General features: G+C 41.8%; 1 protein-coding gene across 1 annotated transcript; it reads right to left on the reverse strand.

Annotated features, from left to right (window-relative positions):
* Positions 1 to 13,637: 13,637 nt before the first annotated feature.
* LOC134189021 (uncharacterized) lies at positions 13,638 to 14,268 on the reverse strand. Its single transcript, XM_062657253.1, has one exon. The coding sequence runs from the start codon at positions 14,209 to 14,211 to the stop codon at positions 13,828 to 13,830; it is 384 nt and encodes a 127-aa protein (XP_062513237.1). The 5' UTR covers positions 14,212 to 14,268; the 3' UTR covers positions 13,638 to 13,827.
* Between the last annotated feature and the right edge of the window lie 247 nt (positions 14,269 to 14,515).

Raw genomic sequence — 14,515 nt, forward strand, 5'->3', positions numbered from 1 at the left:
CACATTTGCAATGCAGTAACCACCACATTCAATTAGTCAATACACCAATAGTTGTTCTGAAACACTGAATTCAAAACGACAAAACAGCAAAAAGATATGCAACACGTGTACAAAGTATGCCACATGTATGCATGCGGGTGCGCACAACACACACACACACACACACACACACACACACACACACACACACACACACACACACACACACACACTAGGTAAGGACCCGGCGCTACTCGAAGTTTTAGGCTACGTTGACGAACCCTTGATGCATGGCCACAGCATCAAAGGGCACTGACTTTGGTGCAGCCGTGGGACTGGACCACAAGGCCACACGTACCCGTATATACTGCGTGCTGTTCTGCCAACCCATCCATCTAGTCCACCCCCAGTCAAAGACAAGGTATTCATTTATACTCCTGAGTCGAGAGAGGCAATTGTGTGTGAATTTCTTGCCCAAGGAAATTACGTCTGTACTCGTCCACGAACCTACGACTTCAATGTCCCGAATGTTACTATTCTCAAAATGCAACTCTCTTACCAACTGAGCTACAGACACAACACACACACACATGCAAACACGCACGCACACACACACACACACACACACACACACACACACACACACACACACACACACACACACACACACACACACAGGGATGTAGATGGGACAGATCTAAGTGTGCCAAGGAACTACCCCAAATAATGGGTGTGTCCAGTTGTTTGGAATCCTAGGGCAGCTGTGAGTGAAGAGTCTCAGAATACTACCGACTAATTTCCAGTTCCATATCTTAGTAACTGTGTAATGAAGTGTCTTCCACGCAGTCAAGACACATAAGAGATTTTTGAAGAAAAACAAACTTTAGATGAACATTCAGAGAACTCGGTGTTACAAATTTTGGGCCTTCTTCCATCCACACCACTTTAGACTTGGTCGTCACTCAAGGCATTATTTGTCACAACACAGGTTGTTGGCTCACATAGCAACGACATCTTCGATGACAACGATGCAAACATATCTGATGAGGCAGATGAATATTGATTGCCTTGGTTTGAAAAATTCACTGTATAATTATGGTATGCTGGTGAGCAGGTTTCAAGGTCATTTTCAGTGACACTCATAAATGGATTTCTAAGCTTCTTTGTGCTTAAAATTCAATATGAAAACTAGGTACGAGTATACGACTGAACATGAGAATGAGATGGGCAAGACCACATCTTAACTTAATTAAGCTTGTCACAACTGGAAACCTCCTAAATCAAGAGACCAAATACACCCCTGCACACATGTTGCAAACAATACAGACAAACACTACTCTCAATACACATTACTTTAATTCATTCAATAGATGCATTGTTTACTATTACACACACATACAGTGATGTACTCACCTAATGATGTTCATCCAGTCAATGATGCAATAAATGAGAGCAAGAGAAACATGAGAAACAGTGTGAGACAACACAACACCAACACTCAACTGTCACACACTCACCTCTTCCTGTGATATAAGAGAAAAGACACTAGTTAGTTAAACAGTCACTCTCATGTCACACTACACTAACACACAAGACACATCACCAATTCCTCTACTATCCTCATGCACTTACCAATTCATCACATTTCACAATAATTACTTGTTGTAATAAATTGTGTTATGATAAACAAACACATTGATATCTACTAGTAAATGAAGCTGTGTTTACACCGTCGCTTCAGAGCTACGAGCGTATATATTTGCATATATGTGCCTGTTGTGTGTGTAGTGTTGTGTGTGTGTTGTGTGTGTGTGTGTGTGTGTGTGTGTGTGTGTGTGTGTGTGTGTGTGTGTGTGTGTGTGTGTGTCTGTGGTGTGTGTGTGTGTGTGTGTGTGTGTGTGTGTGTGTGTGTGTATGTGTGTCTGTGTGTGTGCTTATTGTGAATATTAATGCAAATTTTATTAAATTTTTGTTTATCTATTGTCATTATCATTAATTAATCATTATCTAGTTGCTAGAATGGATAATTTATCCCTGCGTCGATGTGATTAAATATAATTAGATAAATCAATGTCTCACATTATAGATACTTCAAATTCAGCACAAGTGACAGAAGTGACTTGTGTGTGTGTGTGTGTGTGTGTGTGTGTGTGTGTGTGTGTGTCTGTCCGTGTGTGTGTATTTATTGTAAATATCAATGTATATTTATTAAAATTTGTTAAATTATTGTCATTATTATTAATTAATCATATTAATCTTTAGATTAATTGATGCTAGAATGTAAACGGCAATTCTTTGAAAACACCTGGATTTATCAATGTGATTAAAGATAATTAACTAAATACCATCAATGTCCCACACTACTTCGAATTCACACAGCTACGCAACTCTTGCACGGCGCGGGCTTGTTATCCACGTTGTGTCTCAATTATGCATGTATAGCGCTCTTGTATCACTGAAAGTTAATAAATTAATTAACTATTGAGATGGACATCATTATCATACTTTTATTGAATCGTCGCCATCTTTCGTTCCGCTATTTCGTTGTAGCTAGAGATCGGTGTACGTCTCCTAGCTGCATAGAAAATATTGTGAAGCGACATCATGTACATCTAGCGACCGGATCCAGAAGATATTAATTAGGCAGCGTCAACGTTTCCTATGAATCTTTCTTGCAAGACGACGTCGATCGTTTATCATCAGTCCTACTTACAACATATTGCTCTCTTGAAGATTGCGGATGACATGCTGGTGGTGAGCATACAACGGTGCCTATCTAGATGCATGGTCCCATGGGACCTTAGCTTGGCTTCTTGTAGAACAATAAATTCGTTTGTTTTGCGATTCTTCTGTAAAAGGTAACAAACGCGTACGACTATTACCTGAACTTTACTCTGCGCTTCTCGGTTTGACGACAGTTTGACCGTAAAATGGAGGTTTACGACATCTCGGCTTTTCTGTCATAATGCGCGGGATTGTTACGTCACCCATTGTTGATGTGCCAAAGGATGGCTGATTGGCTCAACAAATTCCCAAGAGTGATGCACCTACGTTTCACGTCCCAAAATGATTGCTGATTGGCTCGACAAATTCTCCGAGCGTGACACACGCTTACAAACAAACATAGATAGATAGATAGATAGTTACAAACATAGGTACAAACATACCGACAGACAGACCGGAAGTCAATTCAGCCCGTTTAGAGTGAGCTTCTCGCGAAGCAGTCCACCACTCATTGTGGTGTCCTTCTTTACACTCGTAGCTTAATTAGTTAAACATGCCAACTTCTTGTGTCGATGTCGATGTCGATGCATACAGTCTACACAGGACTGGTGTGGGCATGTGTTCGAATCAACTGGAACATGTAGCGTTTGCGTCATCGAGAAATTTTACGCGGGGGGTCGACCCCTCGAATGGGGACCCGCTGCATACTTTCTTAATTTTTTTACGCAAACCTTCCCCTGTGTGTGCCGATTTCGGTTGCGAACGGACAAAAGACGTGCTCGCCAAATGCGAACACACACACACACACACACACACACACACACACACACACACGCACACACACACACACACACACACACACACACACACACACACACACACACAAAGACAGTTTGAGCTTAGACTAGTATACATGGCCCGTCATTCGTACAGGCAAGATACTGTAGCGTAAAGAAAGGTCTGTGGACACGTCATGTGCAATCTTTGTTGCGAGGTCCCAGATGTGCTGAACGAATTCGAAACTTGCTGTTTGCGCTTGTTTCGATAGAAATCGACACACTGCCCGTGTAGCCCTTGCTGCAGAAAACGTGTAGGTTGGATTCGGTGCAAATACAATCAGAATTTGGAGAGAAACGAAAGCGCTAGAAGAGTAAGTTCCATCGGCAAAAAATAGTTGATTGCTCAAAGCTTTGCTAAGGACGGCGATGCATACAGTCTACACAGGACTGGTGTGGGCGTGTGTTCGAATAAACGGGAATGTGCAGCATTTGCGTCATCCAGAAATTTTACGCGGGGGTCGACCCCTCGAGAGGGGACCCGGTGCATAATTTTTTTAATATTTTTACGTAAACCTTCCCTGTGCGTGCCGAGTGTGTGTGCCGATGTCGGTTGCGAACGGACAAAAGATGTGGCCGCCAAACGTGAACAAACACACACACACACACACACACACACACACACACACACACACACAGTTTGAGCTTTATATATTAGATTTTAAAAAGTAGGTGAGAGTATAGGATGAACTAGAATGAGAATAGGCAAGGCCACATCTTAACTTAATTAAGCTTGTCACAGCCAAAAACCATCTAAATCAAGAGGTCAAATACACCCCTGCACACATGTTGCAAACAATACAGACAAATACTACTCTCAATACACATTACTTTAATTCATTCAATAGATGCATTGTTTACTATTACACACACATACAGTCATGTACTCACATCCTGATGTTCATCCAGTCAACGATGGAATAAATGAGAGCAAGAGAAACATGAGAAACAGTGTGAGACAACACAACACCAACAATCAACTGTCACACACTGACCTCGTACTGTGATATAAGAGAAAAGACACTAGTTAGTTAAACAGTCACTCTCATGTCACACTACACTAACACACAAGACACATCACCAATTCCTCTACTATCCTCATGCACTTACCAATTCATCACATTTCACAATAATTACTTGTTGGAATAAATTGTATTAAGATAAACAAAACACATTGATATCTATTACTTAAACATGCCAACTTCTCCACACCCTTTATTAACAATCTCATTTCTTGCAAGCCACATTTGCAATGCAGTAACCACCACATTCAATTAGTCAATACATCAATAATTGTTCTGAAACACTGAATTCAAAACGACAAAACAGCAAAAAGATATGCAACACATGTACAAAGTATGCCACATGTATGCATGCGAGTGCACACAACACACACACACACACACACACACACACACACACACACACGCACACACACACACACACACACACACACACACACACACACACACACACACTAGGTAAGGACCTGGCGCTACTCGAAGTTTTAGGCTACGTTGACGAACCCTTGATGCATGGCCACAGCATCAAAGGGCACTGACTTTGGCGCAGCCGTGGGACTGGACCACAAGACCACACGTACCCGTATATAGTGCATGCTGTTCTGCCAACCCATCCATCTAGTCCACCCCCAGTCAAAGACAAAATATTCATTTATACTCCTGAGTTGAGAGAGGCAATTGTGTGTGAATTTCTTGCCCAAGGAAATTACATCTGTACTCGTCCACGAACCTACGACCTCAATGTCCCGGATGTTACTATTCTCAAAATGCAACTCTCTTACCAACTGAGCTACAGACACAACACACACACATGCACGCACGTGCACACACACACACACACACACACACACACACACACACACACACACAGGGGTGTAGATGGGACAGATCTAAGTGTGCCAAGGAACTACACCAAATAATGGGCGTGTCCAGTTGTTTGGAATCCTAGGGCAGCTGTGAGTGAAGAGTCTCAGAATACTACCGACTAATTTCCAGTTCCATATCTTAGTAACTGTGTAATGAAGTGTCGTCCACGCAGTCAAGACAATAAGAGATTTTTGGAGAAAAACAAACTTTAGATGAACATTCAGAGAACTCGGTGTTACAAATTTTGGGCCTTCTTCCATCCACACCACTTTAGACTTGGTCGTCACTCAAGGCATTATTTGTCACAGGTTGTTAGCTCACATAGCAACGACATCTTCGATGACAACGATGCAAACATATCTGATGAGGCAGATGAATATTGATTGCCTTGATTTGAAAAATTCACTGTATAATTATGGTATGCTGGTGAGCAGGTTTCAAGGCCGTTGTCAGTGACACTCATAAATGGATTTCTAAGCTTCTTTGTGCTTTAAAATTCAATATGAAAATTAGGTACGAGTATACGACTGAACATGAGAATGAGATGGACAAGGCCACATCTTAACTTAAGTAAGCTTGTCACAACTGGAAACCTCCTAAATCAAGAGACCAAATACACCCCTGCACACATGTTGCAAACAATACAGACTAACACTACTCTCAATACACATTACTTTCATTCATTCAATAGATGCATTGTTTACTATTACACACACATACAGTGATGCACTCACCTAATGATGTTCATCCAGTGAATGATGCAATAAATGAGAGCAAGAGAAACATGAGAAACAGTGTGAGACAACACAACACCAACACTCAACTGTCACACACTCACCACGTGCTGTGATATAAGAGAAAAGACACTAGTTAGTTAAACAGTCACTCTCATGTCACACTACACTAACACACAAGACACATCACCAATTCCTCTACTATCCTCATGCACTTACCAATTCATCACATTTCACAATAATTACTTGTTGTAATAAATTGTGTTATGATAAACAAACACATTGATATCTATTAGTTAAACATGCCAACTTCTTGTGTCGATGTCGATGTCGATGCATACAGTCTACACAGGACTGGTGTGGGCGTGTGTTCGAATGAACTGGAACATGTAGCGTTTGCGTCATCAAGAAATTTTACGCGGAGGGCCGACCCCTAGAATGGGGACCCGCTGCATACTTTCTTAAATTTTTTTACGCAAATTTTCCCCTGTGTGTGCCGATTTCGGTTGCGAACGGACAAAAGACGTGCCCGCCAAATGCGAATACACACACACACACACACACACACACACACACACACACACACACACACACACACACACACACACACACACACACACACAGACAGTTTGAGCTTAGACTAGTATACATGGCCCGTCCTTCGTACAGGCAAGATACTGTAGCGTAAAGAAAGGTCTGTGGACACGTCACGTGCAATCTTTGTTGAGAGGTCCCGGATGTGCGGAACGAATTCGAATCTTGCTGTTCGCGCTCGTTTCGATAGAAATCGACACACTGCCCGTGTAGCCCTTGCTGCGGAAAACGTGTAGATTGGATTCGGTGCAAATACAATCAGAATTTGGAGCGAAACAAAAGCGCTAGAAGAGTAAGTTTCATCGGCAAGAAATAGTTGATTGCTTGAAGCTTTGCTAAGGACGGCGATGCATACAGTCTACACAGGACTGGTGTGGGCGTGTGTTCCAATAAACGGGAATGTGTAGCGTTTGCGTCATCCAGAAATTTTACGCGGGGGTCGACCCCTCGAGAGGGGACCCGGTGCATAATTTTTTAAATATTTTTACGCAAACCTTCCCCTGTGCGTGCCAAGTGTGCGTGCTGATGTCGGTTGCGAACGGACACAAGATGTGGCCGCCAAACGCGAACAAACGCACACACACCCACACACAGTTTGAGCTTTATATATTAGATTTTAAAAAGTAGGTGAGAGTATAGGTGAACAAGAATGAGAATAGGCAAGGACACATCTTAACTTAATTAAGCTTGTCACAGCCAAAAACCACCTAAATCAAGAGACCAAATACACCCCTGCACACATGTTGCAAACAATACAGACAAACACTACTCTCAATACACATTACTTCAATTCATTCAATAGATGCATTGTTTACTATTACACACACATACAGTCATGTACTCACCTAATGATGTTCATCCAGTCAATGATGGAATAAATGAGAGCAAGAGAAACATGAGAAACAGTGTGAGACAACACAACACCAACACTCAACTGTCACACACTCACCTCTTCCTGTGATATAAGAGAAAAGACACTAGTTAGTTAAACAGTCACTCTCATGTCACACTACACTAACACACAAGACACATCACAAATTCCTCTACTATCCTCATGCACTTACCAATTCATCACATTTCACAATAATTACTTGTTGTAATAAATTGTATTAACATAAACAAAACATATTGATATCTATTACTTAAACATGTCAAATTCTCCACACCCTTAATTAAAAATCTCATTTCTTATAAGCCACATTTGTAATGCAGTAACCACCACATTCAATTAGTCAATACATCAACCGTTGTTCCGAAACACTGAATTCAAAACAACGAAACAGTAAAAAGATATGCAACACATGTACAAGAATGCACACGCATGCACACACACACAGACACACGCAGGCACACAGACACACAAAATGGACAAATGGATATGCCCTTCGGAAAGTTCTAAAGATAGCACCCTCTGCCAATTTCTAGGTAGGGACCCCGGTTCTACATGGAGTTTTACGCCGTGCTGACAAACCCCTTGCTACGTGGCCAGAGCAAAGAAGGGCACTGACTTTGACGCAGCCACGGGACTGGACCTCAAGTGCAAACGTACCCGCATATACTGTGTATTGTTCTGCCAAGCCAGCGGTCTAGTCTACCCCCAGTCAAAGACCAGGTACTCATTTATACTCCTGAATCGAGAGAGGCAATTGTGTTAAATTTCTTGCCCAAGGAAATTATGTCTGTACTCGTCCGCAAACCTATCACCTCAATGTCCCGGATGCTACCATTCTCCAAATGCAACTATCTAACCAACTGAGCTACAGACGCCACACACACACACACACACACACACACACACACACACACACACACACACACAGAACACACACACACACACACACACACAGAACACACACACACACACACACACACACACACACACACACACACAGAACACACACACACACACACACACACACACACACACACACACACACACACACACACACACACACACACACATACACACACACACACACACACACACACACACACAGAACACACACACACACACAGAACACACACACACACACACACACACACACACACACACACACACACACACACACAAACACACACACACACACACACACACACACACAAACACACACACACACACACACACACACACACACACACACACACACACACACACACACACACACACAGGGGTGTACACGGGCCAGTACTCAGTGCACCCAGCAATTGCCCCATACAATGAACGTGTCCAAACTTTAGGTGAAAATTCAGAGAACTCTGGTTTGCCAAGTTTTAGACCTTCTGCCATCCACACAACTTTAGACTTGGTCGTCACTCAGGGCATTATTTGTAACAACACAGGTTGGTGGCTCACATAGCAACAACATCTTAGATGACAACGATGCAAACATATCTGATGAGGCAGTTGAATATTAATTACCTTGATTTAAAAAATTCACTGTACAATTATGGTGTGCTGGTGAGCAGGTTTCAAGGTCATTTTCAGTGACACTCGTAACTGGATTTCTAAGCTTCTTTGTGCACTAAATTCAATATGGAAAATTAGGTACGAGTATACGACTGAACATGAGAATGAGAATGGGTAAGGCCGCATCTTAACTTATTTAAGCTTGTCACAGCTGGGAACAACCTAAATCAAGAGACCAAATACACCCCTGCACGCATGTTGCAAACAACACAGACAAACACTACTCTCAATACACATTACTTTAATTCATTCAATAGATGCATTGTTTACTATTACACACACATACAGTCATGTACTCACCGACTGATGTTCATCCAGTCAATGATGGAATCAATGAGAGCAAGAGAAACATGAGAAACAGTGTGAGACAACACAACACCAACACTCAACTGTCACACACTCACCTCGTACTGTGATATAAGAGAAAAGACACTAGTTAGTTAAACAGTCACTCTCATGACACACTACACTAACACACAACACACATCACCAATTCCTCTACTATCTTCATGCACTTATCAATTCATCACATTTCACAATAATTACTTGTTGGAATAAATTGTATTAAGATAAATAAGACACATTGATATCTATTAGTTAAACATGCCAACTTATCCACATACTTAATTAACATCTACATTTGTAGTGCCCACCCAAAACCTTACTTAATCATTGCATCAATAGTTGTTAAAGACACTAAAATTCAAGACAACATAAGAGTAAACTGTATGCAAACCAACCATCAACTGCCCATCTATAACGATGATGGCGTCCAGCAAAAAAAGAGTAAAGCAATACAACAAGTTAAATCAGAAAATAGTCTATAATGTATCAGTATCAGCAGTGAGAGTCATGATGCCGGGTCTTTTCTTTTTCTTCTTTCAAACTGATGTCACGTGTTTAAGTTAATTAAAACAAATTCCCACAGCTCCAGGGAAACAACCCAAATGCCAAATAATTTGTCCCCATTATATGTGATACGCATACACAAGCAAACAAAGGTAACTGTATTTTAAAGACCCGCATATACTCAAAAATATCTTGTTCTTATCAACATCTCTGGTAATAAACAACATACTTCGTGCATACCGTCTGAGGTCAGTAATGACCAGTTATAAATTTGGTGTAACAGCTAATGTGTCGTTCTAGAAAATTTCACGCGAAAGTGAGGGAGAGTTCGATCGGCAAGAAATTGGGTTGTCCCAAGAGAACTCTGCAAGACAACGACTCAATCAATTTGGTGTGCATGAGCAAAATTCGGTGGTGCTGTGACTCACTGTTTTGAAGATATTCTGGTACATAGACATACACAAGGACAAACAAATGAGAATGGATGGATGGATAAGGCGCTGCTGTTTACGGTTACGCCCCCACCCAGATGGCTGGGTTCCTGTGCACTACGCGAGAGCTATGGGCCGTGCTTAGCAATCTCCTAGAGCCTGGCCGGGTACTCGCAAGAGCACCAACTGCGACGCCAACTGTGGTGTGGGCACACGAAGTCCCACCAGGACCCTAGTGGCTGATGGACTTTGTCGCAGTCAGAAAGCATTTGACCCCAGTCAATGACCAGGTATTCATTTATACTCCTGAGTCGAGAGAGCCAATTGTGTCTGAGTTTCTTGCCCACACTCAAGCACACAAACCTATACACACAAGCACACACACCTACACACACAAGCACACACACCTACACACACAAGTACACATACCTACACACACAAGCACACACCTACACACAAGCACACACATCTACACACACAAGCACACACACACACACACACACACACACACACACACACACACAAATGGACAAATGGATATGTCCTTCGGAAAGTTCTGAAGATAGCACCCCTGCCTATTTCTAGGTAGGGACACCGGTGCTACTCGGAGTTTTATGCCACGCTCACGAACCCTTGATACGTGGCCAGAGCATCGAAGGGCGCTTTGGCACAGCCGCAAGACTGGACCTCAAGTCCACATGTACCCGTATATACTGCGTGATGTCCTGCCGAGCCAGCGGTCTAGCCCACCTCCAGTCAAAGACCGGGTACTTATTTATACTCCTGAGTCGAAAGAGGCAATTGTGTGTGAATTTGTTTTGTTGTCTAAGGAAGTTACGTCTGCACTCGCCTGCGAACGTACGACCTCAATGTCCCGGATGTCTCCATTGTCAAATGCAATTCTCTAACCAACGGAGCTACACATCACACACACACACACACACACACACACACACACAACAGGATTCGAAAAATGTGTTTGAATCTGGTCGCCAGTTTGGCCACCTAGAGGAACGGTTGGTCGCCAAACTTTCACTAGTTTCTAGGTCAGTGATTCCAGAAGTAAACAAGTCATTAATATCACTGTTGGGACCCTTTCCAAGATTATTGATTTGAAAAATTCACTGTATAATTATGGTATATTGGTGAGCATGCAGGTTCAAAGTTATTTCCAACTGCACTCGTACATTTCTATGCTTTCTCGTACTTTAAAATTCAATTTAAAAATTAGGTACCAGTATAAGACTGAACATGAGAATGAGAATGGGCAAGGCCACATCTTAACTTAATTAAGCTTGTCACAGCAGGAAACTACATAAATCAAGAGACCAAATACACCCCTGCACACATGTTGCAAACAATACAGACAAACACTACTCTCAATACACATTACTTTAATTCATTCAATAGATGTATTGTTTACTATTACACACAGATACAGTGATGTACTCACTGGCTGATGTTCATCCAGTCAATGATGGAATAAATGAGAGCAAGAGAAACATGAGAAACAGTGTGAGACAACACAACACCAACACTCAACTGTCACACACTCACCCAGTACTGTGATATAAGAGAAAAGACACTAGTTAGTTAAACAGTCACTCTCATGTCACACTACACTAACACACAAGACACATCACCAATTCCTCTACTATCCTCGTGCACTTACCAATTCATCACATTTCACAATAATTACTTGTTGTAATTGTACAAAAACACTTTCACATCTATTCCTCAAACATGCCAACTCTCCGCTCCAACATCCTATAACCTCACCATTAGTTTCACATAGAAGCACAGGCTATCCTCGCGTAACTAAAATTTACAAGTATTCACTAGCCTGCACTAAAGCCTACTAGTAGCTACATGTAGACTGACGACCGAACGTAAAAGCAGCAGCAGTCGTAGATTGTAAGAAATCACGGTTTGACAATAAAAGTGAGTCTGCCCATAACTACCGCACCAAGCAGTAAACGTTAGATATCTGCAAATATTTGCACAATACCCAGTCGCCGCCTTCAGCCATTACTCCAATCTTCTCAATTCTTCAAGTGGAGACACGCCCTAGTTTCTGTTTCAGCCCATGCGCATGTGCAAAAGAAATTGCCAGTGGCACGTGCTGCTACATACTTACTATGTAATAGTAGACTCTAGTCCAGCAGGAGAGCAAAGCAGTAGAATAAGCAATTACCATAGGAAGGTCTAATCAGGTAATCAACAAATCATAGCAACCAACCATAAATTAAATGCCAAAACACAGTAGTAAGAAAGAGATTTTTAAGGTGTCTACATTGTTCAACATTATAAAAACCAGATACCAACTTCAAGTATAAAATTGTCACTTTTTGAACTCCAGTAAGTTTGATATAGTTACGGTTATGGTTAGGAAGGTAGACAATCAGCCATCCAGTCGAAATGTCAGATTATAAACAAAGGTAAAGCCCTACTTCCTGGAAGGAACACAAACTAGACGAATTGAAATGAACGAAACAGTCATCAACCATCACACATCTTGTTCAAAACAAACAATTGATTTGGTACACAACTCTGTTTTTGATTATTTGCAGTATACATCGATGTATTGAACATGACAACCAGACTGAGATATCTATACCCATGCAACAAATAGCACACGACACTCACTCACACTACCACATATCAAGCTGCAAAAAGTGAACAGAGCGATTAGAATCGTCAGCACTTGAGACATTCTGAGGAGACGAATGACTCGTTGTGATCTGGATGTGGCAGCCAGTCCTTCCCTTTTCTGGTTGGCACCTTCCTAGACTTCTACCCAGTCCTCTCCTCGTGTATTAGCATGTGCATTTTGTTCCATTGGCGGGAGATGGTAATATCCGCATGTACAGCAAAGTTTTTGCTTCCGTTTCCACTGCACGTGCTGCTGGACTTTGCTCTTGTTCTAGGCGAGTTCTTGCCATACGTCGTAACCTGTGACAGCAAGCGAACTCGCCTAGAACAAGAACAAAGTCCAGCAGCAGAAACAGAAGCGAAAACTTCTCTGTACATGCGGATATTAAATATTAAATACTAAATAATAAATATTAAATATTAAATATTAAATACTAAATATTAAATATCAAATATTAAATATTAAAAGACCGTGATGTCACTCCAAACTAATTTTTATTAATTAGACAAAATATTTATTGCTGAGTGCTAAAACAATCACATAAATCTGTCAATTAAAAACAAGTAATCATCTCTACCTCTATGCAATGTGACGATCTATTGTGTGTGCATGTGCTGACCCGATTGACTGCAAGACCCGCATGCATCGTCACTCATCTAGTCAACATGTGCTCAAATTGCTCCACTCTTTCTCATCTCATAACCCTCTCTCTCGCTCAGATTTTCACCAGAAAGAGACGACAATTGACTCAGAGAATTGCGTCCACCCTGACTCAAATCATTGATATCAACATGGCAATGAGGGACCGCCACAGTGTGTGGAGATGCAGTCGATGACCGTGTTCTCAACTCATTTCCTTCCTCTGGTGTGTGGGCATGTCTTCGATGACCAGAAGCCAAACTATAAGACGTTGATGGAGAATGAAGTGTCGATGATGATCGAGTGTTATGCTCACTCTCATCCCCCAATGTCTCATTGTCACTCAAGTCACGTGACACGCATGAATCCGTCATGACGTCACGTCCATTCATTTCCGTCTTCTCTAGTAAAGTCATTGCAGCCGTCAATCGTTTTATCTGTCTGTTTTCGACCGTTTGAGACGACAGTTTGACACTCGCTGTTGGTTGTTGAATGTTGTGTGTTGCACACGAAGTTGGGACAGATAACGAGCGAGAGTGATGGGGTCTGGATGATGATGTGTTTGAGATGAGATGATGTGGAGGAGAGACAGACGTGTGACAACGGATTTTCGACTCGTCTCTTCGTGACATCTTGTAGCCATCTAAAGTTAACTGGACAAACAACATACAAACAAACTCACAAATTCAAGTTGATAAAAATGTGCTTGTGTGTGTGTGT

The sequence above is a fragment of the Corticium candelabrum genome, chromosome 13 (genome assembly GCF_963422355.1).
Source record: "Corticium candelabrum chromosome 13, ooCorCand1.1, whole genome shotgun sequence".
Lineage (NCBI taxonomy): Eukaryota > Metazoa > Porifera > Homoscleromorpha > Homosclerophorida > Plakinidae > Corticium > Corticium candelabrum.

Coding starts and splice junctions, on each gene's coding strand:
- LOC134189021 (XM_062657253.1), bottom strand. CDS start 14,211: ATGACTTTACTAGAGAAGACGGAAATGAATGGACGTGACGTCATGACG.